Below are 27,478 nucleotides of genomic sequence, written 5' to 3'. Positions count from 1 at the left end.
TAAGGGCACATTAAAAATTAGTATAAGATTTACAAGCACAAAGAAAACTAAATACGCTATCGTCATTCAGTTCTGATCATCCACCAACAATTCCATAGAAACTTTAAAAAAAAAAAAAAATGAAAAAATGTTACATAGAACTTATTTACATAAACAAATGCTCGAGCAAACAAATGCAGTTGGGCAGTTGCCCCACACTACGTACTCTCCTAGTTGAGGTGCTTTGTCGATGTTGTGCATGTAATTTACATAGAACTTAATTTGCATAAACAAATGCTTAAGGAAACATATGTATTTGGGAAGCTGCACCCACGCTGCGTACGGCCCCAGTTAAGGTGCCTTGTCAATGCTTGTGCATGTAATTCTTTGCTTGGGGAAAGAGATCTTGTTTCTTGTGCATAACTCAACTGTGGACTTTGTTTTGGTATCCGAAAGCCTTTTGTGGAGATGTTTGTGTGGATTCGTTGTTTTATAAAATGCACAAACATACAGAAGAATGTTGTTAGAGAATTGAACTGGGTTGAACTTGATTTTCAACAAGAATTGTTTTTCTGTGGATCTTTCTCTTTCCAATAAAAATGGCCAGCAGTGCGCTGGTTACATCGTTCTCTTTTGCTTTCTTTCGTAAGGCTGCAGGTTACATGTCGAGATTTTTGCGTATTGAGACGCAACCAGTGAAAGTATTGGTTACTGGTGCTGCAGGCATGTTTCAAAATCTATATTTCTAGTTTTTAAATGAACCTTTTTTTTTTTTTTTTTCAAATTCCACGAGTTTATAATAACTCATCGTAACTAATGAATCTTAAGTTGGTTTGAATTGCTAAATTTTTATAGAAATTTGTGATTTGAATTCCTAAGTAATCAGTAAATTATTCTTAGTTTCACGATTGCACTTTGCTTGAATAGCTAAGGTTAAAAAATTCTAATCTTAAATATAAACTGCAATATGTTTCCTTTCCCATCATATTATCATCATAACTCACGACCAATTAATCATAGAAATAAAAAAAGCGCATATATTCTCTCTGAAATTTAAAGGGGCATCAGTGACTCAATTAATAGTACTTGTTAGAGTGATTTTTGCATATGCTAGCTTAGATCGGATGTAAATGCCTTAAATATAGTTTTGTCCAACAGGGGAAATAGGCAATGCTATTGTTCCAATGATTGCAAGGGGGCTTATGCTTGGCGCCAATCAGCCTGTAATTCTACACATGCTCGACACTGATGCTGAAGCGTTGGAAGAATTCAAAATGGAATTGATTGATGCTGCCTTCCCCCTTCTCGAAGGTAAAGCTTTTCAAGTTGTAGTCTTCAACAGTGGTTGAAGGTATATTCTAAAATTTCCTCTTTGAGGTTCATACTTTTTCAACAGGTGTTGTTGCTACTAACGATGCTAAAAAAGCTTGCAAAGATGTCAATGTTGCTGTCATGATAGGCGTAGAAAGTGTATCAACCTTTGAGGATCAAGCTTCGGCATTAGGGAATCATGCTGATAGACACTGCAAAGTGGGAGGCTCTTTCAATTGCTTGCATAACTTTTCCTTTTGCGAAACCTTTTTCTTTAATATTGCTCTGAGAAATTTTATAGAATGTTTCAATGAAGTTTCAACCTATAATACCTTCTTTAAATCTAGTTGGTTCATTCTATTACAACGGAATATGTATATATATATATATATATATTACACACACCAAAGATAACTTACCAGCATTTGAAGTATGGTTTAGTTATTCCCACATGCCATCTTGGAGATTATATTTTACAATCGGATTCTGAATAAACACAGAACATTATCTTAAAACCTTAAGAACTTGTTGCACTTAAATTTGGAGACACTATAATTTGCTCCATTTTGATTTGATACGGTTTTATCACTTATAATCTCGCACAGGTACTGGTGGTTGCGAATCCAGCAGAAGCGAAGAACCTGTGTAAAATATATGCAGGTTCAATCCAGCAGAAAAACAGCCAGCAGAAAAACATCCAGCCGAAAAACATTACATATCTTACCCGACTAGAACACAACAGAGCATTAGGCCGGATCTCAGAGAAGGCAGAAGTTCATGTTAGGGATGTGAAGAATGTTATCATCAGGGAAAATGACGATTCAACTCTGTATGTTGACGTCGATCATGCAATTGTCACCACAAGTAATGGAGAGAAAAGTGTTAAAGATCATGTTGCGGATGATCATTGGTACCTCAAACTCTATAATCTGTTCCATTCCCTTTCAGTTTTCTTTTTCTTCATATGTTTGAATTCATTCGAGGTAATTTGTCAAATCAGGACGTAAAATTTTTATGTATCTTATAAGGTTGAGCGATTGTTTGCCAGGTTCCACTCTGAGTTCATGACCGCTGTGCTGCAGCGTGATGCAGCCAGGGCTAGGAAGCGATCAAGTGCATTATCTGCTGCAAGTTCTGCCTGTGATCATGTCCGTGATTGGCTTCTTGGAACTCCTGAGGTTGATCATGTTCAATCTTGAATTGGCAACCGTTGAAAGATAAATAAATAAATGGTGTTTGATATGATAGTTGATTTGTTTAATATGACTCAGGGAACATGTTTTTCAATGGGCGTCTACTCTGGTGAGTCTTATGGCTCGTTTCCTGCTACATGTGATGGGACAGGAGAATGGTTTATTAAGGGTATGTTGTGAGTAACCATTCAAAATGTTCTTTATTTTTTATTTATTTATTTATTTGTTTATTTGGTAAATACCATCCGTTAAAAATGTTTTAAATATTGTTCCCGTAAACCAAAAAATTCATTACTAGTAATTGATTGTAAAAATCTGAGAAACAATAAGCATTAAAAGATGTTTAATTGAATGGCAGAGTTTGATGAAACTACAAAGAAGCCCATCAAGGACAAGAAGTAGAAAGCGTTGGAACGCTCATGATGATATGATGATGTGACTGTTTGTGTATTTTACTGTATCTTGTTTCTTGACTTTGTGTTTTGTTGGAATAATTGACAGAAGACTGTTATTTTAATAGTCAAATAATGTCGAAAATAATGAGTGATTTGGCATGTCATGGCAGCCTACAGTTGTGTTCGTTTGTTTCTGGATGGAAAAAAGTGTGAATTCTGGAAAAATCCTCAATATCGACTTTGGATTTGAATATTTTCTAATCTTGGAATATACATATATATATATATATATATATATATATATATATACACACGTATGTGAAAATCATTAGAGTGAGAACAGGATATATTTATACATATAAATATCTTCAAGACTTTCAACGTGATTAACACGCTGCAAAATTCATACATATAGAATCGAGATCAGGAGAAATTCATACATATAGAATTGAGATTAGATATTTAAAACGATGTATTCAATTTAGAATTTAATAAATTTAAAATAAATTATAGATTTTGAAGAATTTTATATATTGTTATGCAATTCCATAGATTCCATTAAAAATTTTATATTGATAATTATTTTTACAATTTTATTTTTAAAATCCTTTTCAATTTATTAAAATTTATTATTTTTTAAAAATCTATTAAAATTAATAATTTTTTGAATACGTGTAGATTTTAAAAAAATTTACAAAATCATAGTTGAATGTATATGAAATGAATATTATTGGGCTTAACAGATTCTTTCAAAAAAATCTATATCAAATATTTTTAAATTTTTTAAATACTTTTAAAATTATTCAAATTCTAAATTAAATACATTTTCTTGATTTTCGCTAGCAAATTCCACATATTTTTTTTTAAATAAATACGAGTTTTATATATATTATTTTGAGTGAAGTAATTGATAATAATATAATAATATATGTTCATTTTTTTTTTAATTTCAAAGAAAAAATAATGTATTAAACCAAACCAAAATTGTCTGTATTGGAATTTTTTTATTATTTCTTATTGAAGAATTCTATTTTGGAAATTAGAAACCTTAAAAAAAAAATATATATATATATATATATATATAGTTGTTTTTTGTATTCACGTAAACCAATGTTTCGCGTAATATTCTTTTCTTTGAAAAAAAAAAAAAAGTAATCAAAATAAATACTCAAATAAAAAATTTATAAGGGTAAAACGTAGTTCTAATTTCAAAATATAATTTTATTTTATTTTTTGGAAAGCAATTGCAAAATACAATTTGGTGCGTATAATTGATTAACGATAGGCAATTAATTATTAGTAATTTACGCAAAAATAAATAAATATTCCTTCAAAGGAAAATGCCCTCTCAGCCATTTCCAGCTCTCGCGTGCAAATCTCACCCCCTGTCCCTCACCAGCTTCTCAGTCTCCCAAAACTTACGTCTTCGGTCAACTGGTTACAAGACCACAGCCCCGATTTCCCCCATAAAATCAGGTTTTTATTTTTAATTGTTTATTTTCTTTTATTGTTTGTCATGGCGGTGTTTATCTCTGAATCTGTTCAGGGGAAACCAGCGCAAGTTTTTGGCGTTCGAAATATTTTTGTGTTGGATTAAGTTTCTTTTTCTTCTTCGTGTTCTAAGGTGTTGTACTTTTTGGTTGTCGTTTTAATAAGGCGGGTTAACCCTATTTTGATAATCCCGTATGGATGAGACTATGAAGCAATTTCAACAAAGCTTGATTGAGCTTGAAACTGAGGCAGAGCATCTCCGTTTAGCTCGACACCAGGTAAGTCACTCTTGGAAACTGCCCTCGCAAATCTGTTTGTTTCAAATGATTGTGTTTTTTATCTGTTGCTGAGCGAATTGACGAAAAAAGTTAGAATTTTACCTCGAGTGATCGTTCTTGAATTTTGTGAGGTGGGTTTTTGGTTTGGAAGTAAAAGATGAGATGGAAAAGCTAGAAAAACACATATCAGCTGCCAATGGAAATTTTGGATTAGATGATTGGGGGGGAAAAAAAGGAGCTTTGAAAAGAGGGAAATGGTGATGGGCCATTTTAATTAATTGTACCACAGCGATAGTAAATCAATCCTAACACCCAGTATTTTGCTTGGTTTTGTGGAATTTCCTTTTTTAGTAAACCAATCTATTTTAGTTGGTCTTGCTTGTAAGAGAATGGATGATTACTAATTCTTATGATGAAATATGCAGCTGGTTGAGACTGATAGGATGAGGAATGGGAATAGGGAAGCACTTACAGCTTCGAGGAAGAGGGCCAGAACAACGAAGACAAGTGTTCTATCTCCATTTGAGTCTATAATGAGGGAGATTGGGGACTCTAATTCGAGACCTTTGGTTAAGGAGGCATGTGCCACATGTGGCAACCACGACTCCAACGAGAGCACATGGATGATGTTCCCTGTATCGGATGTCTTTGCCAGGGTTCCATTTCATGCTGCTCATACCATCTTGGAGGCAGGTATTTTTCTATAGTTTATTTTATTTTATTTTATTTTTTTATTTTTTTTTTCTTTTCAAATTGTATGAACTTAGTAGCTGACTTTGGGTTACATATTTATGTTTTTAATCTTATAAAATTCTCAAAAGAGACAAATGCTGCTCATAGATCAATATGTTAAAGCTTTGGTTTTAGGATCAAAGTACGTAGGAAAAAGGAAGATCTAACTCTTATTAGACGCTTAAAAATTAAATTCAAGGTGTATTATGCCAGCAGAGGGTACTTAAAAATATCAACCGGAAAACGTAATATCAGACTTCGAAATACGAGGAAAAAAATAAAAATATCTGAGAAAGAACATGTTTCTGTTTGAAGGACAGTTGTGCGAAGGAGGAGAATCTAGAAAAGGAAATTTCCCTGTCAAAATAACATATGTTATAATGGAGAGCACTCGGGAATCCTCCTACCTTTCCAAGTTGCTTTATGTTCATGTCCTAGAAATAATGAAGTAAGGTAACTGTTGAAACATCTTGACTTTGAACTTTTTCTTTACTCTGTACCAAAACTGCAAAAATATCTTAAGTTTGAGATTACATTTTGTGATGAGGATCCATACAGTGCACATAACTACACCCAAGATGCTTCTTAGCTGAGAAAAGATGAGTGAAAAGGGGAAAAAATAGTCCTTCCTTTGTATAGCATTTGATTCTTCAATCAGAGAATTAACATTGTCTCTTTTATTTTTTAGAAGGTCCCATGGAAGAGTTGGTTCCATTTTAGTGTGTAGTTATATGATCTGAATCTGCAAACTCTTTATTGCATTCAACAATCTCCTTTATGATGTACTTCTAATATGCTAGTTCATCTGCTTATTGATTGTCATACTTCTTCATTTTAACAACTTAACTAGTATTTTCTATGCTAGCTTAAACTCATCTATGGTTAGAGAGTTTTTTAGTTGATGATCAATCTTTCCTAATTAAAATCCCCCTGAAAAAGCCATCACTAACTAAGCCTAACTTGTTCAGATCACCCTTGTACAAGGCATGTCTGGTGACAAACTTTTCAATTTTACAGCATCAGAATCAACGTAAAAGTAGTGAAGAGGATAATGAAACATTTACTAAAGACAAGAGGCTTCTGTCATTTATTGAAAATTGGTTATCTAGATTAGAAACTTTCCAAATTTCAGTATGTGGTAGACATACTACTCCAGGAGTACTCTGAATGATTCACTTCCATATAAGAACTAATCCTGCTTGTTATCCTTCTTCAAAATGAAGTAATTGCAATATTAACAAAATAGAATAGAAAAACTAGTTTTATTCTTGCCAGTGTACAATTTGATGGCAATGGAGGATTGCAACCCAAATAGTAATAAAGTGCACTCGAACCTGAAAGCTTTCTTCTTAGATCTTATTGAAGGAATTTCTCTCCAAGTTTTTTACTTGTTTCTGTTGCCATTCAAGTCTTAATGATTAGAACTTGGAACTTGATGTGGTATTTATCATTTTCTTCCTTCATAAGATACTTTTTCTCTATTGTTAATTTTTAATTATTAATTGTCTGGATCCTGTTGCTATAACACAGATCAAGATCGTCTTGATTTTGAGACTAAGAAACTACAAAGCTATGTGAAGGATAAGTCCCTTTAATATCAGAAAAAGGTGCACTTGCTGACAAGATCAGACCTGGAGTTCTCAATTCTCTTGTAACCCTGACAGACAAGAAAAATTAAGTTTGTTTGTAGATAACATTCAATTTTTGTAACCTGCCCTCCAATTCCAAACTGTGGGGAAAGGTATTAGCCTCAATCTTTGTTCTAGCTAGCATTTCGAAATATCTGTGTGTCGCATAACTAGCACATAGAATTTATGGTAGTAGTGTGTTCCTTAAGTGCTAATTGCGTAACCTTTGCCTCCACCCCCACAAATGGTCACTCTGAGTTTAGGCATTCATAAGCTAAATCAAGAATGCATATAGAAGGAAAACCTTTTGGAATATAATTTTTCTACCAAGGGATGTAGAGAAATGTTACATTTCTATGATGTTCTCACAAATGAGACTATGCTGCATTCCCATGTTACCATGGTAACAAATTTTCGCATTTCTCTTTCTTCTTTCTTTCAAAACGTCTTCTTCCTACTGAGGAAAAAAGATTGATTTTTGGTTGAAGGACCATTTATTTCTAGTTGCACTCACTAGCAATGTTGCAATGTGGAAATTTCGTAACTCTTTGTACACTCGAAACATGGAATGCCATTGTCTTGTTACTTTGTGGTCCCGTTTAACCCAAGATTTCCAAAAGTTTGGATGTACTTACTAAAACAATGAAATTTGAGAGAAATACAAATAAAAATAAAAATATCATCCTTTGTTACAGAAAAGTGTCGAAGCTTTCAGCCGGCAATAATTTTCATGCCAACATCTTTACCTCTAGGAAACAAGCAAGGAAGGTGGGAATTTCTGACTAGTTTGTACATGCAGGAGAAGTATATTTGCATTTGATAGCCAAAGACAAATGACCGAAAGAGTATCGATGAAACAGGAATTATTATTGGGAAAAAAGCTAAAATACAGCCCACAATTTCAGTTTTGATTTTCAACCTGGATGATGCTCTGTTTGCTCTGTCTTTAATTTGAAAACATGATTGTGGGACAAGCTATACCATCAAATTTTATCCCAGCCATTGAGAAGGGTTTTAAAGAAGCAGCCAACTAGTCAGTCTTTTGCCTCTGATATTTTGTGGATTATTGTTAAACTAGGGCCTAAGCTCTAGGTGTAAATGTATTTGATCCTTGTAATAATGTGCTTTTTTTCTCTTATATGTCCAGGGGCTCATTAATTGGACATCCAGTTGAAAATATCTGTGCTTTTATAACTGATGGTGCTTCCCATGCTGTGGATTCCAGTGAACTTGCATTTAAGTTAGCTGCAATTTATGCATTTAGAAAGGTTTGTCTCATGCATTTTATCGGATGAATTCAATGCAAACCAAATTGCACCTATCCCTCTTTTGTTCATTAACTTCTTTTTTTGTATTCTTATCACTATTGTGTTTAATTTCCAAAATTTTGAAACAGTGCTATGAAGCAGCAAGACCTGTAATACTGGAGCCTCTTATGTTGGTGGAGTTGAAAGTACCTATAGAATTTCAGGGTACTGTTGCTGGTGATATTAATAAGTGAGTAATCTATTAATTTATGGAGAAAGCACTGTTAGTTTTTTACCAGTTGCTATCACTAAAGGTATATGTGCACACCATATGATAGGAGAAAAGGTGTGATTGTGGAAATGATCAGTATGGAGATGATTCTGTTATAACTGCCCATGTAAGTCTTCTTACTATCCTTTTTCTATGTCTTGATGTGGGTGCCATTTTTATGAGAAATGGTTTTCTTGGTATAGATAGTAGTTTTTGAATGTTTAGGTAGTATTGTTTGTAATTGGTAGCAAGTGATCTTCCTCTTTCTAAATGTGCAAGGTAAGATGGAGTTTGAGGGAAGGAAAGTTACATTTATGTCTTTAGCTTGTAGTGTGGCTTTTAAACTGTTACAAGCATCTTAAATTAATGATGTTTGCTTCTCAGGTGCCTCTGAACAATCTGTTTGGATACTCAACGGCCCTTCGTTCAATGACACAAGTAATGAAGAAAATTTGTATCAAATGTTTCATGTCATGGTTCTATATATTAAATGCATGCTAATTCTGTCTTTACTTTGTCTGCACAGGGGAAAGGCGAATTCGCGATGGAGTACAAAGAGCATCTGCCAGTTTCTCACGATGTGCAGATGCAACTGGTAAACAACTACAAGGGCAGTAAGGTCGCTGAATAGTTGGTGTTTGGACGAAGAATTTTCCTTCCTTTTGCATAAAGTCATGCATTTGTCCCCATTATATATTCTTTTAGTTTTCAATTTTATCATTGCTTATCTAGGCAAAAAAATTTTGATACGTTCTGTAATCCATAAATTTTGAAAGCATCAATAAGTTCATGTTGCCCATGCTTTGGGCTAAGATAATGTATCTATTCAATCACACTGTATTTTCGTTTTTGCTCCTCATGGACAAAATTGTATTATATGGTTCATGTGTGTTTTCAACTATATATAGAAAGAAACATTTTTTTGGCGGTGGCAATTGGGTGCTCATCGTACCCTTCCCGTTGGTTTTCTTAATTCAAAATATTACGTTCTAGAAGAACCCACTTCTGGCAAAAACTGTACAAGAATTCTAATTATACGAAATAGGGCGTCTACAAGAAAGTCAAACTTGTGCTCTTCATTTCTTGCCTCATAGATGGTGTAGAGGCATCATCGATTATTTATTTATTGAATTTTATGTAACATTGAAGGAATTATAACGTAAAGCTAAACTTTACATGAACCTTTTTTGATACATTCTTTCGTAACTGCGTCTGACTTGGCCTAAGAGAAATTTCAACCTTTTACTTTTCCAGGCCAAGTTAAACAAGGTGATAGAAATAATAAAATTTCCCAAACATGACCCTAGTTCTGGCAGTTACCTGTGCTTATGAGATCTCAATGGATTGGAAACTAACTTATTTCAAATACAAAATAGGAGAGAAATAGCAATCAGGTTCACTAGTTAAATGCTTCTCGCAAACTTGTGGGTAGGTCTAGATCAGGCTCAAATTCACTTAGGCGACAAAAATATCGATCTACCATGTCTTCTGACACTTGTTCCAGAGTCGGAGGATCCCACTGCATATTCAAAAACATGACACATGCATTAAAACTAGATCCACTTGATATTAAACCATATAGGAAACATCAATAATATTTTGGATTAAGATAAAATGTCATTGAAGCAGATAAAATGAGATCATACCTTTGGAGCTAAGTCTTTGTCCACTACTCGTGCCCGAACTCCCTAAACAAGAAACCAAACAAAATATTATGACAAAATTCACAAATGTTTTTTGTTTTGTTACCAGGAAAGTAAGCGGCTGTAGCTGTATATACCTCGCAAAAGTCATTGGAAATTTGCTTAGATACCCCCTGAAGGGACATTCGGTATTCACGAACCAAACACTGATCAAGTGTCTGAAATCTACCTTCTCGTATCTGAAACCCATTTTATAATTCTCATAAATATAGTGTAAACCATATTCCACAGAGGACTAAAAGTCAACTAACTGCAATGCTTAGCTAGTGGGAGACTCACAGATTTCAAAGCAACCTTCAAGCTCAATGGTGAGACTTCTCTGAGTCTCTTTAGAGTGGACGTGCACCAAGCATCATTTGTTCTAGCTGCCTCAATTTCCTGATAATTAGTTATTGGAAGCACAATTAGGTGAGGCCCAGAAATATTTAGTGAAATATCCCACTTAATTTATTCATAAAAAGTGCTGTAGTTTGTTTGGCTTTTCAATTTTTGTGTTAGAAATCCACATAAACAATTAGTTTGGTAGATGGTTCTCTTGCCAAAGAGAAATAAGCAAATCAAATATATGCTTACCAGAGCATCAATAATTTCTTCAACTGTGTCACGGCTGAAACAATTATCAACTATTTCAATCCTGAAAAAATCAGAAACATTATAATCTAAGCATCTCACATTTCAAAGGCGCATTATTTTGATACTTTAGTAAAACCAAGATTTTTAAATTTTAATTTTACAAAAATTGAAAGAAAAGATAAGAAGGACATGTTTTAATATTCTGTGATGTAAACTATTTTCACATATATTGAAAACTGACCTCTGAAGCACACTGTTTTGTTCTGGATAGACAACTTCGCCAAATTTTTCTAAGGAAGTTTCAATAATAGAAGGATCATCAGTGACCAAATTCCCAAGTTGTTCTACAATCAATTGAAGCCTCTAGGAAAGAAAGAAAGAAATTAGATAATCTTTTATAACCAAGGACAGGAACAAACAGAATAGATGAAAACAATAAAAATAATAGGTAGAGTAGAAGCAGGTTTCCAGAATTAACTGAACTATGTGAATAGTGTGTAGCAAGTCCACAAGCAGTCATTTCCACTCCACTGAGTTTCTCTCCTGTTAGAGCCAAGTACTCCCCTACAGACAAGGATACACTTAGTTAACTAAACTTAGAAAAGGCAATAAAGTACTAGCATTTACCATTTTCTGACTATAAGAGTTTTATGCCCAAAAGTCAAGAAACTTTTTGTATCACTTATAAAATATAATAAGTACAGAATTATTAATACAAAAATAACAGTTTTAATCGCATCTTCAAATTTAAGAAAAAAATCAATGAACTTCAATACCACATGAAAGAAGGAATTTTCAGTAAAATTTTTTTGTCTTTTGCTAGCAATATTCAAGTGGTCGATAAATAAAGTAAAATATCCTGAAAAACCTAAAAAACATACCCAAGTGACCTGGTAGATGTGAGAGGTAAAAGGATGCCGCAGCATCAGGGTGAAAGCCAATTAAAGTTTCAGGGGTAGCAAAAACCTGCAAATTGTAAGGATATCTTATTACTGATTCCAGCGGTAAGGAAACATTTTATTTTCCTGTATTAAAGCAATGAGCATTTTCTTTTCTGACTATACATAGAACAATTAGAGAGAGGTAACATTTTACAGCAAAATTCACTGATCAAGTATGCTGCAGAAAAATCTATCTTTATGAAAGTAGAGGTACTTTCCCATCCCCTGCAGCTAGAAGTTTCCTGAGATTGTTGAAAGATATGCATCCAATGATTTTGGCACATTGAAATTTCACCTTCCTAACCAAGCATGAGGTATCAAATACCAAGTTCATGAGTTCTCACGAAAGAGACAAAGTTGTACATGTCATTTTATCTATTAAATATGCTTATTATAACTATATAGAGGGATGTGTGTGATCTTCTAGTCTAAGTTTGTTGCCAAATGGGGAAAACTAAAGCGCACAGTTGCTTGGGAAAGAGGAGACCCCCATAATAAGTTCTGCTGCAAAATGATTTCACTTTAATGAATACTTGAGGTTTTAACCTACATTTACAGTGCACAAACGCCTTAATTGTGTCTTGGATTTGCCCGCAGAGTTTAAACCGTATAAATGCTTGGGTGTTCAAACATACTAGTTTAAGATAAAAGAAATATAAAGTTGTGACTAAGATTTTGCAAAGTAATTGATATTTTTCCTTTTTCTAAGAAATAGAAAAATTAGTTCAATTATGGAAGCCAATACTTATTATCAGTAACGGGGAAAGAAGGAACATGTGTATCCAAATACATACAGTTTTATCAGTTGCTACACGGAATGTCCCAGGGATTGACACTCCAGCACCACCACCCATTGCAATGCCATTTAATAGGGCCACCTGCACAGAGATCATAATGCAGAACTGCAATTATACTCTCAATTCCAATTTATCAGATGGAGATTGAAAAAACTTGTTACTTACATGTGGCTTCAAATAAGTACCGATTATGTATACCAATGTGTATGCTGTCCTAAAAAATTGCTTGCAGTCTTCTAAATTCCCTGCATGGTGTAAACCCGATCTTGCAAAATTGGTGAGAAACAATCATCCAAAGCAAGTGTGAATTTAAAGAATATCATAAGTTAACAACAAAAAGTTACCAACTAATCGGTTACATTTAAACAAACCCCACCCTCACACTCACTAACAGAAAAGGAAAAAAACACAGCAGTATACAACTTTATGTGTAGGAGTCTGAAAAAATGAACACAAAAGAACTTGTATACAAGTTAACCAGTATACAAGGTTCACCAACGCACAATACACATTCAGCAAACAAGAAAATGTCATAATCCTATAGCAACTCCCTTCAACTGACTGCATAAATGAACTTAAAGTCACCGAAAGAGAACCATTACATGTTTGAGAAAAAGTGGTTCCAGTTTTGAATCGTACCTCTATTTATCCAATGATAAAGAGAAATGATGTCTCCACCAGCACAAAAGGCCCTACCGCTGCCCTTCAAATATCGAAAAACACCAAATAAGATGCAACTTGGTATTTGTAATCAGCATAGAGCAAAAAAATCTCTAGCACTTGAGAAAGATTAATTTACCTTCATTGCAACAAAACCAATATCAGGGTTATCTTCCCAGGATTTGTACAGTTTCTGCAATCTAGCCGCCTAAATATACAAACTTTGTCGTCAACACAAAATTTTATATAAGTTGGTATCAACTGAAGAAAACTAAACACTATAACAAAACAAATTGAACCAGTAGGACCAAAATCACATAATTGAGTAAAAGCCCAGTTCGAATAATGAGATAACGGAAAGAAATTCATACCATTGAAGTATTGAGAGCATTGAGAGCTGAGGGTCGGTTGAGAATCGCTGTTCTAGACCAAGCTTTGCCTTCGACCAACACCTGAAAGACAGTATTTTTAAGCAGAGCTTCTTAAACATAAACACATACATATATATACATATATATATAAATACAAAGGGAAATGTGGAAAAAACTCACTTGGTTGTCAAGATCATCGTTTGTTGCAGTTTCTGCAAGAGTGCAGAGGCCTCTCAATCGAGAACTGTGAAAGCTTCGCCTCATCAATGAAGCTGCCCTGAGCCTCTGCAACATCGCTTTGTCTCGGAGCTAACTACCCAACTCCCGACTGAAGCTCAGTTTTTCTGCAATGGCCTTCAATCTTCAAAACCTACTTTCTAACTTCCAATTTTCTCTATCGAAGATGATTACTTCCGTGTCAGTCCGAGTAAGGACTGTGAGGGACTGTTTGGCAACTCAGCTTCGTTTTACCTTTAACTTGGCTACGGATACTCCTTTGTAATTTGTAGAAATTTCGAAATTGGATTTTTTTTTTATTAATTAATCTTTTGATTTTTCTTTTTGATAAAATTATTATTTTTTTGTCAAAAATAAAATTAATCTTTTGATTGATATTTTAGATATGAATGATACATGGCCATTTTAAGATTATTTCTCTCTTTTTATTTTCATAAACTTCCAAAAATAATTATTTTATAATAAATTTCAATTAAACACATAAGTAAACAACGGCCAAGTACACCACTTATTGCCCAAAAAAAAAAAGCCAAGAAATTCTTAAAAAACAGTAAAAATGCTTAAACTTATATACAGGAGACCGATTTGTACCGTAAAACTATTCCATATATATATATAAAGAAAAAGAGAAATGTGTAAAAAAAAAAAAATGTAGAACTATTTCATATATATATATATATATATATATGTGAAGAGAAAGAGAAATGTGTAAAAAAAGAAAAAAAAAATTCACTTGTTGTATATCATGTTAAGTGCAACATCTGGAAAAAGCAGAGGCCTCATATATTAATTTTTGAAATACTTACATTACTAAACTAGTCTTTTTTTTGGGTAATTTTATTGGTATTGGTTTAGACTTTAAAGGGTTATCTAAAAGAAAATACATTTGGAAATGGTGTATGTTTGTCAGCTACGAATATTGGACACAGTCCGGGATAAATGTAATGGTGTATGTTTGTCAGCTATGAATACTGGACACAGTAAGCTACGAATACTGGACACAGTCCGGGATAAATGTAAAAATCCAGACCATCCATATGCGATATTGTTCTCTTTTTGGACCTAGAGAATCCTCTTACAACCCGGATAAATGTAATGGTGTATGTTTGTCAGCTATGAATACTGGACACAGTAAGCTACGAATACTGGACACAGTCCGGGATAAATGTAAAAGTCCAGACCATCCGTATGCGATATTGTCCTTTTTGGACCTAGAGAATCCTCTTACAACCCAACCCTCATGGTTTTAAAAGGCCTCGTAAGAAAAAGATATCCACACCCACTTATAAGGAGTGTTTCGCTCCCCTTTCCAACCGATGTGGGACTTCACAATCCTCCCCCCTTGGGATCCAGCATCTCGCTGGCACATCGATCCGGGTATTAGCTCTGATACCATTTGTAACAATCCAGATCACCCGCATGCGATATTGTCCTCTTTGGGCTTGGGAAATCCTCTTACAACCCAGCCCTCAAGGTTTTAAAAGGTCTCGCAAGGGAAAGATATCCACACCCACTTATAAAGAGTGTTTCGTTTTCCTTTCCAACTGATGTGGATTGTGAAGTCCCACATTGGTTAGAAAGAGAAACGAAGCACGCCTTATAAGATGGTGTTGATACCTTTCCCTTGCAACGCATTTTGACAAAATCTTGAAGGCTAGGTTGTAAGAGGATTCCCTAGGCCCAAAGAATACAATATTGCATGCGGGTGGTCTAAGCTATTACCCGGATTGGTGTGCCAACGAAGATACTGGACCCCAAGGGGGGAGGAGTGTAAAGTCCCACATCGGTTGGAAAGGGGAACAAAGCACGCCTTATAAGGTGGTGTGGATACCTTTGGGTTGTAAGAGGATTTCCTAGGTGAGGATTTCCTAGGTCCAAAGAAAACAATATCGCATGCGGGTGGTCTGAGCTTTTACAATAAAAAAAAAAAAGGGTAGATATTCAGGTAACCTGTTTATAAGTTCAAATTTTTGCATGTGCTTCCTCATTTCACACTCTGAATAACAACAAACTTTATTACAATTTAACTTGCAACTCAGCATTGGTTTCGTGCCTCTCCTGAAGATCACTGGGGCATCCACAAGTTTAGTGCCTCTCGTGGTGATCATTGCGGTTTCCAAAAGTTTATGCTGCTAAAGGACCTGTTTGAGTTTATTGTTGATGATAGTTTAACAATTTGAAGTTCAATTCCCTTTCCTCTCTTCGACTACCTTGAAAGTTCTCTCCCATGAGAAATGATGATTAAGCTTAAAACGATGTTTATATGGACATGCTGAATGAGGGTTTATTTGTTAATGATACTTTTAACAATTGAATTTCTATTCCTTATCCTCAAACCAAGGAAAATATTCAAGTTTATATGGACATGCCCCATACATATATATTAGATCATGTGGGTGATATATAAGTTTTTTTTTTTTTTTTTGGCCCTTTGAATTGGATTTAAGTACCTTTTTTATGGTTGATGAATATGTGTGAGTATTTATATATAATACACTTCGAAAATCTATGTATCCATAACCTTTTTGTATATCTAGTGTGTTAGATCGTTAATTTAATTGAAATATTGAATGCTGGCTCAATATTATTATCATTTTAAAATAAAAAGAAAAAATCTGTTCGTTACTCAAGAATCCAATACAACTTTTATCGAATTAGCACTAATACCATTAAAGTCTGTTAGGAGTATAAAAGGAAAGCCACATCTTTTGAACTACATCACATTTTATGAACTTGTTTTTGGAAAAGTAGATGGGATGTATTACACTTTGAAAGTATTACTATAAGTTTTTTTTTTATATCCAAGAAGTATATTAGACATTCAAGCTTACTATTATTTTTTCTAAAAAAAGAAAGATTATCAATTGATTATATACTATGGGCGTTTCCATAGGTATGGTAATTTGGTCTGCATCATATCACACGTCCCAATTATCATTGTTCTTATTCTTCTTTTGCTTCTTCTTCTTCTTCTTCTTTATTTATTTATTTAAAAAAAAGAAAAGGAAAAAGGAGGGATTTTTTCATCTCCATATTGTACCCCACTGTCTCCAATCCTTAAGCTTATCTATATTGTCGATTGTCGTATCGATCTCATCATGATCTTCGACCAGCCCCATCACTGTATCTACTAAAGTCCACTCTCAATTTGTCATCATTTTATTAGAACGTTCATGTAATTAAGACTATATATTAAATAATTTTATACCATGAAGTTAGCTTTTTCATATTATCCTCTATAATAATTAAAAAGGGGTAAGTCATATGTAGACCAAATATTGAAGCTATGCCTTCGGTTTTGCATGTAATGGATTGGTGACACTTTGTATTTCGTTTGTAACTGTGAAGAGTCGCAGTTTCCTATCATCACGCTTATCTCTTTCCTCGATTACCGTCAATCTTTTATATTGTTTCTCTATCTCTTTCTCAATCCCATGATCTCATATATATATATATATATATATATATATTTTTTTTCTTTTTGTTCTCTACAAAAACCACTTCCATTTTTCATCATCATTAGCAACTCTCTCTCTAAAAGTTCATTCCTTTCTTTCTGCATCAATTGTTAGCAACAATGGCAAAAGACCCAGTTCGAGTTCTAGTCACCGGTGTTGCTGGTATATTATTATTTCTTCATGTTTCATCACCTTGATCCACTATTCTTTTTTTGGTTTTTTTGGCTGCTATGAATAGAATATGAGTAAAGAATACTTTTGTCGTTAGATATTAGTATTTTTTTATTTTTTTTTATTTTTATTTCAATTAGCATCCAGGAAATCAAAATCTCCAAGTTTCATTTAGCTGTTTGGTTTGGTTTAGGTAATTTGTCCATGTTGTGCAAATAATTCTTTGCTTGGGAAAGAGATCTTTTGTTTCTTCTGAATATCTTGTGGACTTTGTTTTGGTATCTGGATGCCTTTTCTGAAGCTGTCTGTGTAGATTCTTTGTTTCATAAAGATATAACATGCAGAGGAATGTAGCATTGAATAGGGTTGATTTTGTTTTTTAAAGAAAAAAAAAATGGATTACATTATGCTGCTTCAGAAAATTTTGGTTGTTTCTTTCACTGTTGTATTCTTTTGGAAACTTATCAAGTACATGTGGGGCTTTTTGAATATTGAGAAGGAACCAGTGACAGTATTAGTTACTGGTGCTGCTGGCATGTTTCAAACCTATTTTTCCTTAGTTTTAATTGAAACTATTATTTCATTTCATGGGTTTCTACAACTCGAGATGACTTTTGATAATAAAATTGGTTCAAATTGCTAAACTGTGAATGAATTATTACCTGTTTGCTTAAATATTCCAAGTTTCATAATTGTACTTTGCATAAATAGCTTAGATTAGATAATGCTAGTCCGAAATAAATTCTAATATGTTCTTGTTCTTATAATTGTTGTCATCATAACAGACTCAATCAATCATAGAATTTATAGTGTTTATTTATCTATTTTTTTTCTTGCATATACTAGCAGAGATCATATGCAAATGCCTTAAGTTTAGTTTTGTTCAACAGGGCAAATAGGTTATGCTATTGTGCCAATGATTGCAAGGGGTGCAATGCTTGGCCCTGATCAGCCTGTAATTCTACACATGCTTGATATTGAACCTGCTGCTGAAGCTTTGAATGGAGTCAGAATGGAATTGATTGATGCTGCCTTCCCCCTTCTTAAAGGTAAGCTTTTAAAATTGTAGTTTTGCACACTGGTTCAAAGGTAGATACTAAAATTCATGCTTTGAGGCTCATCTTTTTCCCTCTGCATGATTCATGATTCATTAGGTGTTGTTGCTACTACGAATGCTGAAGAAGCTTGTAAAGGTGTCAACATTGCTGTCATGGTTGGCGGTTTCCCTCGAAAGGAAGGTATGGAAAGAAAAGATGTGATGTCTAAGAATGTGTCAATCTACAAGGCTCAAGCATCTGCATTAGAGAAGCATGCTGCTGAAGATTGCAAGGTAAGAGTTCTTAATTGCCTGCATGCAATTTCATTTTGTGCAACCTTTTTCTTTTCAAATTTTTAAATACAGCGTTGGGCAATTTTCTGGAAATTTTCAATAAAGCTTGAACCATAATATTTTCTTTAAATCTAACTGGTTCAATCTATTACAACAGAATTTAAATTATAGTTTAGTTGTTTCCACAGGCCATGCATGAGAGTATAATTTTACATTCAGATTATGAATTAACACAGCACATTATGTTAAAACCTTAGGAACTTAATGATATTTTTGTAATATGCTCGTTGTTTTGCACTTTAAATTTTGAGACTAGTAATTTGCTCAATTTAGTTTTGATGCAGTTTCATTGCTTATAATCTTGCACAGGTTTTGGTGGTTGCAAATCCTGCAAACACCAATGCACTCATCTTGAAAGAATTTGCACCTTCAATCCCGGAGAAAAACATTACATGTCTTACCCGATTAGATCACAACAGAGCATTAGGCCAGATCTCAGAGAGGATAAATGTTCATGTTGGTGATGTGAAGAATGTTATCATCTGGGGAAATCACTCTTCAACTTAGTATCCGGATGTCAACCATGCAACCGTCACCACAAGCAGTGGAGAGAAAAGTGTCAGAGAACTTGTTGCTGATGACAATTGGTACCTCAAAACTCTAGTCCATATCATTTGCTTTCCAGTTTTCAGGTGTTTAGTTAAATCAGGATTTAAAATTTCATTTCTCTAATAAGGTTGAGCAATTGTTTGCCAGGATAAATTCCGAGTTCATCACCACAGTGCAGCAGCGTGGCGCTGCCATCATCAAGGCTCGAAAGCTATCGAGTGCATTGTCTGCTGCAAGTTCTGCTTGTGATCATATCCGTGATTGGGTTCTTGGAACTCCCAAGGTCGATTATTTTTCATCTTAAATTACAAACCATTTAAAAAAATAAATAAATGGTGTTTGATATGAGAATAGATTTGTTTATGCGATGCAGGGAAAATGGGTTTCAATGGGAGTCTACTCTGATGGGTCTTATGGGATTCAACCTGGCCTTATCTACTCGTTTCCTGTTACATGTGAGAAAGGAGAATGGTCTATTGTGCAGGGTAAGTTGTGTATAACCAATTAAAAGCATTACACATTATGCTTCCAGAACCAAAAATTATGTTCATAATATGAGAAAATTTTAAGAAATAAAAATGGTTAAATTGAATGGCAGGGTTAAAGATTGACGAGTTTTCAAGAGCAAAGTTGGATGCAACTGCGCAAGAGCTCATTGAAGAGAAAGCGTTGGCATATTCATGTCTAAATTGATGATGATGATGGTGGTGGGACTAATTTGTGTTTGGATTGGTTGGAAAATAATGAAAGAAAGACTCCATATATAGTCTAATAAGGTAGTCAAATAATTTCCAAATTATGAGTGATTAGGTAATGTGATGGCATCCTAGAGTTGCAAAGTGTGTTTTAGCGGTGTCTGTTTCTGGGTGGAAAAAATGCGAATTCTCGGAAGCATGTATAATATTTACTTGGATTTGAATATTCTCTAGTCTTGGAAATAAATTAAAATCATTTGACTTGGAACAGGGGATATTGATATTTTCAACGTGATTAAAACGCTGCAAAATTAATACATAGGATCGAGGATTAATTCCTCATAAACAAGTTTCATAGCATTATTTGAATTAAGTAATAATAATAATAGGAAAGGTTTAAAAGAAAAGATGGCGAATTAAACCTAAGCAAAGTTTTCCATATCAGAAATTAGAAATGTATATTAATATTTTGTACAACAAACATTAAAAAAAAAAAAATGTTCTTCTATAAATTTCCTTTCCCTCCCTCTACAACAATTGCAAAAGACCCACTTTGAGTTCTAGACATGCTACTTGGTATAGTTATTCTCTTTATATTTCATCACTTGGATGTAATATTCTTTTGTTTTCTCTCGTTGCAATGAATATGAGTAAAAAATACAATATTTAGATAGTGGTATTTGTTATTCCACTACTTCAATTAGCATCGAGGAAATCCATAACTCCAAGTCTCACATGGCCATTTGCCCTAGTTTAGATAAAGGCATATTAAAAATTAGTATAAGATTTACAAGCACAAAGAAAACTGAATACACTATCTGTTGTGGTTCTTTGACCACTTTAGAGAAGAAATATGAGAAGAAAAATATAAAAAAATTCTATTACTCTCTTGGAAATAGAATACAAAAATAAAAACTTCTCTGGTGGAGGATTCTCACGTGGAACCTCTCTTTACACTGTCAAATTCTCTTTGGAATTGCTCACTCTTCTCTCAAGCTCTCTCTAGAACTTAAACACTCTCTCTCTTGGAGTTTACTCTCAGTACTCCTCACTTGGGATGATATTGAGCTTGCTCGACTTGGCTTGAATATGCATGCAACGGGCCTATTTATAAACTTACTAAGTCGGTTGCATGGCCACCATTTTCAACTTCTTCTGACAGATGCCCACAATTGTTGAGCAAATTGTTTTTCGGTGTTAATTGCAGCAACCATTGTCAACAATGGTGGTTGAGCAGTCTTCACACTGTTAGTGCAGTGGTGGTGAGGCTAGACTTCACAATTCTCCCCCTCCAGCCGCATTTAAAAACTGATGGTCATCTGCCATCCATTCCAGCTATGTCTCTGCATAGCTTCAGCTTCTCTTGAGCAACAACTTTTGTTAACATGTCTGTTGGATTCTACTTTGTGTGGATCTTCATTAGTTTTGGCAACTGTAGATCTATTACTTCGCGTATCCAATGATAGCGAATGTCAATGTGCTTTGTACGGGAATGATACATTGAGTTTTTGCTCAAATCCATGACACTTTGGTTATCACAATGTATCTTGTAGTCTTCTTGCTTGATGCCCAATTCTGTGAGAAAACGCTTTAACCACAATATTTCCTTACCCGCTTCCGCTGCGGCAATGTACGCTGCTTCAGTAGTGGATAAAGCAACACACTTCTGCAATCTTGACTGCCATGACACAGCTCCCACCACAAAAGTGTAAAGATAACCTGATGTAGACTTTCTATTATCAGGGTCTCCGCCATATCTGCATCTGTATAGCCTTCTAAGATTGGATCACCTCCCCTGTAACACAAGCACAGCTTCGATGTACCTTTAAGATACCTGAGAATCCATTTAACTGCTTTCCAGTGTTTCTTTCCAGGATTTGAAAGAAATCTGCTCACAACACCTACTGCGTGAGCAATGTCTGGTCTGGTACACACTATTGCATATATCAGACTTCCTACCGCTGAAAAATATGGTATTGAAGCTATCTCCTCTATCTCTTCTTTGGATGAGGGGCACAATCTCTTGCTCAACTTGAAATGATTTGCCAGTGGAATGCTGACCTGTTTGGCTTTATCCATGTTGAATCTCTTTATCTCCCTTTCAACATACTTATCTTGAGATAGCCATAACATTCTATTCTTCCTGTCTTGGATTATTTGCATTTCCAAAATTTGCTGAGCTGGTCCTTAGTCTTTCATATCAAAGGACTTAGACAATTCTTTCTTCAGCTGACGAATCTTCATTGCATCTTGTCCAACGATCAACATGTCATCCACATATAGCACAAGTGCAATAAAGTTTCCATCTGAAAATTTTTTAATATAAACACACTGGTCTGCTGCAGTCCTTTTATAGCCTTGACTCACCATAAACGAGTCAAACTTCTTGTACCATTGTTTTGGTGCTTGCTTAAGGCCATACAAGCTCTTCTTCAGCTTGCATAGGAGGTTTTCTTTCCCTGAAACCTCAAATCCTTCTGGCTGCTCCATATAGATTTCCTCATGTAAATCACTGTGAAGAAATGCTGTCTTCACATCCATATGTTCAAGCTCTAGGTTTAGACTTGCTACTAAACCAAAAATGACTCAAATTGAAGTTATTTTTACCACTGATGAAAAAATCTCATCAGTGTCAATTCCTTTTTTTTGAATAAATCCTTTGACCACCAATCGGGCTTTGTGTTTCACCACCCTTCCGCTGCCATCTTTCTTGAGCTTGAACACCCATTTATTCTTTAAGGCCTTCTTTCCTATTGGAAGCTCAACCAACTCATAAGTATGATTTTTTTGCAAGGATTCCATCTCATCTTGCATTGCTTGCAGCCACTTTTCCTTGTCTTAATGAAAAACAGCTTCTTGGAAACTCTCTGGCTCCCTTTCTTCAGTAAGTAGAATATACTTAGATTCTGGAAATCTCTTTGATGGAAGGCCTCTCTCAGATCTCCGAACTTGTAAACCACTGGTTTCAGGAGATGTAACATCATCTGACCGCTGTGATGGCCCTGTAGCTGCTTGAGAGGATTGAGTCTCCCCCTGTTCAATATCCCCTTCTTCCTCCTGGTCTGCTTCTGGTATATCTTCATGCACCTCATTATCCTTTGTGACTATTTGTGCTGGTGCTGGATTAGGACCAAAATTCTTGGCACTAGAACTACAATTAGGAGACATTCTGGGCTTTTCAATGTCTTCCATTGTTTAGTTTTCATGGAATACTACATCCCTGCTTCTAATAACCTTCTTTGTTTTCGGGTCCCATAACCTGTATCCGAATTCTTCATCTCCATATCCTATAAAGATGCATGGAGTAGATCTTGCATCGAGCTTCTGTCTGAGCTCCTTGGATACATGTACATAAGCTAAACAACCAAACACTCTTAAATGAGAGTAGGAGGGAATCTTACCCAACCACACTTTCTCCAGAATTTCAAAATTCAACGGTATTGACGGTGATCTGTTGATTAAATAGCAAGCGGCACGAACAGCTTCTCTCTAGAATGGTTTTGGCAGCTTAGCCATACTAATCATACTTCTGACCTTTTCCATAATGGTTCGGTTCATTTTTTTGGCTATTCCATTGTGTTGTGGAGTGCGAAGGACCGTCTTCTCATGTCGAATGCTGTGTCTTCTGCAGTAGGCATCGAACTCCTTGGAAGTATACTCTCCTACATTATCTAAGTGGAGACATTTTAGCTTCTTCCCTGTTTCAAGCTCTACCATGGTATGAAACAGTCTGAAGTAATCTAATGGTCCTCTGTCTTTAAGAAATATACCCACACCTTCCGAGAAGCATCATCAATGAAGGTCAGGTAATACTTGTTGCCACCTAATGATTCCACCTCCATGGGACTACAAACATCAGAGTGAACCAGACTGAGCAACTCTGATCTTCTCGATACAGAGGAATTGAAAGAGACTCTATGTTGCTTACCAAACAAGCAGTGACTACAAGGATCTAGAGTAGCATCTTTGCAAACAGTGATAAGCTTCTTCCTTGCCAAAATGGACAATCTTTTTCACTCATGTGACCGAGTCTTTGGTGCCACAGATTTTGAGACGCCTCTCCTTCTGCAATATTGAGGCTATCTGCACGTATCTTCATATGAATCTTGTACAGCATTCCCCAAATATGTCCTCGGGTGACAACTATGGCACCTTTCATCATTTTCCATGTGCCTTTGCTGAAGTAGTTATCATAACCTTGCTTGTCTAAGGCTGCTCCCGAAAGTAGATTAAGCCGAAGATCTAGAACATGACGGACATCTTTCAAAGTGATTGTACAACCAACATTCGTTTTTACCTGAATATCACTAGTTCCCATAATCTTTTTAAAACTGGAATTTTCCATCTTTACCATACCAAAGTCTCCTGCTTTGTACGTTTTGAAAAAATCTCTGTGTGGGGTGACATGGTAGGATGTTGCAGTATCGACTACCCACTTAACATCTTGGGTTGATATATGAAGGCATGTCTCTTCTTCAGTGGAGCAAAGCGCCACTTCTCCTATAACAGTGACTAGTGTCTCTCCATCCTTCTTCGAATGATTACCTTGGAGTCTCTGCTCTCTCAACAACTTTCTGCAGTTCTTCTTCATGTGACCCTCTAGGACACAATGATAGCATTTATATGATGATTTTCTATCGTCTATAGATGTGCCTCTGCTCTTGCTCCTGCCTCTCCCCCTATCTCGACCACCTCTTTGCTGTCTTTCTCTCTCTGTGACGAGGGCATGTGACTGATCCATGCCAATGTCCTTTCTCCTAGCCTCTTCATTAAATAGGGCATCCTTAACCATAGACATAGTAAGTTTGCCATTCGAGGCCGAATTGCTGAGAGAAACTACCAATGTCAGGACCTGTCCAAAATTCCTCACCGGAACCCTAGACAAGCCCTGATCTCAGGAAAACCCTACCGAACCTTCCAATGGAAATCTGGTAGAACCTCCCCTAAGGGTTGGACTTACCATAAATTTCCTACACTGAAAACACACTCCTATATACATTCCCTTATTCCTCCCACATTACTACAATTTGATTCCACAATTTTGTAGCATTCCAAATGAATAACAATAAATCAGTGCATAATTAACAACTAAATATCCAATACAGTAAACAAAGCATTATACAAATAAATGTGGAATTAATACAATGTCAGATAAAGGAGCAATACAAGATGAAAAGGAAAAGGGAAGAAATGTTTCTTGGACTTTCGGCAAAGAACTGAGATGTCGAGCTCGCCCCGGACGATCAACGTCTCCCAAACCTGGTACCTAGGGAAACGAAATTTAGAAATATGAGATGCTAATCATCTCAGTGAGTGACCCTATCTACTATATAATTATAACCGTAATAATACTTATAGTACACTTGATTAATTAAGAATAAATAAATGAATAATAATTAATTGAAAATAATATTTTCTCTCAAAACCCTCACCATTCACTCCGTTGGAAAAGTTCCCCTCTTTAAAACATTTTCGCAAAACCCGTTATTTCTATTTCTCGAAAACCAAGGAATCAATTAGTCAACTAAATATCCAATAAAATATAATAAATTGAGCATCCAAAATTTATAATGAATAAATTGAAATAAAATAACTTATAACAGTTACTAATAATTAATCCATGTCATAATAATTAATACCGAAATATTAATAATACTCACATTAAAACAATTCATGAAATAATTGTTTAATTAAAATGAATTAATTTCTTGAAGAATTAAGTAAAGGAAAAATTAAATCAAATTAAAACCTCAATTTAAGATAAATGGTAAAAACATAGTAAGATCTTTTTAAAATGACCAAATCAATATAAATAGAAAAATCAAGATGAAATGCACTGTTAAAACACTAATATAAATAAGAAATCAAAACATAATGAAATTCCATAAAATTTGTATTAAGTTTTACAATTGAAATAATTAATAAAAACAACGTTAAATACAACATATACAATGTACCATACGACGTACCAATCTGTAAACCGTGGGATACACCCACCTCACGACCCTCAATATATGAACGGTGTCGTGGAAATAATAAATAACCATCGGGACGTACCCAACCTCACGGTCCGTGGCAATAATAAACCGTTGGATGATACCAACCTCACGGCACCATGGTAGTAATACTAAAATCGTTGGATGAAACCAACCTCACGACACCGTGGTAAACCCAGCACGCTGTAATATAATACTGAACCAAACTCTGGTACTATATGGTACATCGATTACAATAACCGATACAGTATCCTACTGTATCATAATCATAATTTAATTGTCAAGTTCAATCGCTTGTTCAAATATTTCAAAATCTCAAAATATCATTTCATACGAAAACCAGAAATACCACAGTGAAATATATTCACCATAAACCAATTTTAAGTACCTAAAATTATAAAATATTTGTTCGTGCTTAAAATTATATGATTTTCAATATGGTTTCTCAAACCAAATAGTTTCCAAAATGATTTAAAATCTCAATTTAAATACTAAAATATTTAACTACTCCAAGTTCACTTATGAACCCATTAGAATATAAAACCATTTAATACATTGTCAAACCTTACGTAAAATGACAACTCATATTTAATAAGGCAAATATTTTTTTATATGCATAATCCAAACATTTAATCAAATGGTATATAAGCCAAATTGTTCGAACACATATATATTATATTATACCCCAAAACAATTTTTAAAACTAATAACCATAGCAATAATTACAATAAATCAAACCACAATTTCTTTAAATTTCCAAATATATTCTTTTGGCACCAAAACGTATATTAAAAACATTATAAATTAGCAATACCATTCTAGATAGAAATTCTCGTGATATCGAACACATAAACATATTTTGAAAATATTCAATTATGAAATATTCCAACAAATTAATTTAATAATTAATAATTTCAAATTCAAATTCATAAAATTCTTTGAATCAAAATATTTTTTAATATATAAATATTTTGATTCACTCAATTGGGCATCAAATTTTCACAAATAAAACCACTAAATATTTGGCACATAAAATATCAATTTCAAATATTCAATTCACACAAAATATTCACAAATTTAATTTCCAAAATTAATTTGAAGGTGGGTCACTCACCTGGAGCACGCCATTAAACCAAGATCCTCCATGGGATCAATTCCACGACGCATCCGTGCTCCTAAAACAACAATATTACACAACTCAAATAAATTAATATTTTATTCGAATAAATAATACCCAATACCCGGGGGGTTAAACACAAACGTTAACCAAAATTGACGAGTAATATACCGAATCGAAGCTTGAGTGACGAGGATCACGAATCCGGTCTTACTTCCCGGAGATCGGACCGGTGGTGGCCGGAATCTCGCCGGAAAGCTCTCGGTCTTTAGAGCCCTGATTCTCCCAAACCGTC

General features: G+C 34.6%; 3 protein-coding genes and 1 pseudogene across 4 annotated transcripts; 3 read left to right on the top strand and 1 right to left on the bottom strand.

The window, feature by feature from the left end:
* The first annotated feature begins 489 nt into the window (after positions 1-489).
* Positions 490-3,037, top strand: LOC132799075 (malate dehydrogenase, cytoplasmic-like). The gene is made up of 7 exons (XM_048478664.2): positions 490-702; positions 1,138-1,290; positions 1,376-1,509; positions 1,896-2,200; positions 2,339-2,468; positions 2,562-2,652; positions 2,842-3,037. Exons 1-7 carry the CDS (start codon positions 579-581, stop codon positions 2,883-2,885), a joined length of 981 nt encoding a protein of 326 aa, XP_048334621.2. The 5' UTR covers positions 490-578; the 3' UTR covers positions 2,886-3,037.
* Positions 3,038-4,178: 1,141 nt separating this feature from the next.
* LOC107424222 (uncharacterized) lies at positions 4,179-7,846 on the top strand (annotated as a pseudogene).
* A 1,758-nt stretch (positions 7,847-9,604) lies between these two features.
* LOC107424200 (3-hydroxyisobutyryl-CoA hydrolase-like protein 1, mitochondrial) lies at positions 9,605-14,040 on the bottom strand. Of its 2 annotated transcripts, XM_048478660.2 has the most exons (14): positions 13,751-14,038; positions 13,571-13,651; positions 13,339-13,407; positions 13,179-13,242; positions 12,705-12,784; positions 12,537-12,620; positions 11,683-11,767; positions 11,280-11,365; positions 11,043-11,164; positions 10,802-10,862; positions 10,508-10,606; positions 10,306-10,407; positions 10,172-10,213; positions 9,605-10,044 (listed from the first exon to the last, which is right to left on the bottom strand). In XM_048478660.2, the coding sequence occupies exons 1-14, from the start codon at positions 13,862-13,864 to the stop codon at positions 9,925-9,927; spliced, it is 1,209 nt and encodes a 402-aa protein (XP_048334617.1). In that variant the 5' UTR covers positions 13,865-14,038; the 3' UTR covers positions 9,605-9,924. The 2 variants fall into 2 exon arrangements, with proteins under 2 accessions (XP_048334617.1, XP_048334618.1); XM_048478661.2 differs by lacking the exon at positions 10,306-10,407 and having other exon boundaries at positions 13,751-14,040.
* A 3,344-nt stretch (positions 14,041-17,384) lies between these two features.
* LOC107424214 (malate dehydrogenase) lies at positions 17,385-20,296 on the top strand. The gene is given in 7 exon segments (XM_016033952.4): positions 17,385-17,427; positions 18,327-18,485; positions 18,591-18,766; positions 19,136-19,413; positions 19,523-19,658; positions 19,749-19,860; positions 19,974-20,296. Coding segments are annotated over 7 exon segments (999 nt in total). The 3' UTR covers positions 20,069-20,296.
* Positions 20,297-27,478: the final 7,182 nt, after the last annotated feature.

Source organism: Ziziphus jujuba, chromosome 7 (assembly GCF_031755915.1).
Source record: "Ziziphus jujuba cultivar Dongzao chromosome 7, ASM3175591v1".
Taxonomy (NCBI): Eukaryota; Viridiplantae; Streptophyta; class Magnoliopsida; order Rosales; family Rhamnaceae; genus Ziziphus; species Ziziphus jujuba.
Note: the sequence above shows the minus strand (reverse complement) of the source record. Positions and strands in the feature narration are given on the sequence as shown.

Excerpts from the sequence above, each read along its gene's own strand:
- LOC132799075 (XM_048478664.2), top strand. The coding sequence starts at position 579 with ATGGCCAGCAGTGCGCTGGTTACATCGTTCTCTTTTGCTTTCTTTCGT. Across the intron at positions 703-1,137 it reads ATTGGTTACTGGTGCTGCAG|GGGAAATAGGCAATGCTATT; the intron begins GCATGTTTCAAA and ends TTTGTCCAACAG. Across the intron at positions 1,510-1,895 it reads ATGCTGATAGACACTGCAAA|GTACTGGTGGTTGCGAATCC; the intron begins GTGGGAGGCTCT and ends AATCTCGCACAG.
- LOC107424200 (XM_048478660.2), bottom strand. The coding sequence starts at position 13,864 with ATGTTGCAGAGGCTCAGGGCAGCTTCATTGATGAGGCGAAGCTTTCAC. Across the intron at positions 13,243-13,338 it reads TTGGTTTTGTTGCAATGAAG|GGCAGCGGTAGGGCCTTTTG; the intron begins GTAAATTAATCT and ends CGATATTTGAAG. Across the intron at positions 12,621-12,704 it reads GTACTTATTTGAAGCCACAT|GTGGCCCTATTAAATGGCAT; the intron begins GTAAGTAACAAG and ends ATCTCTGTGCAG.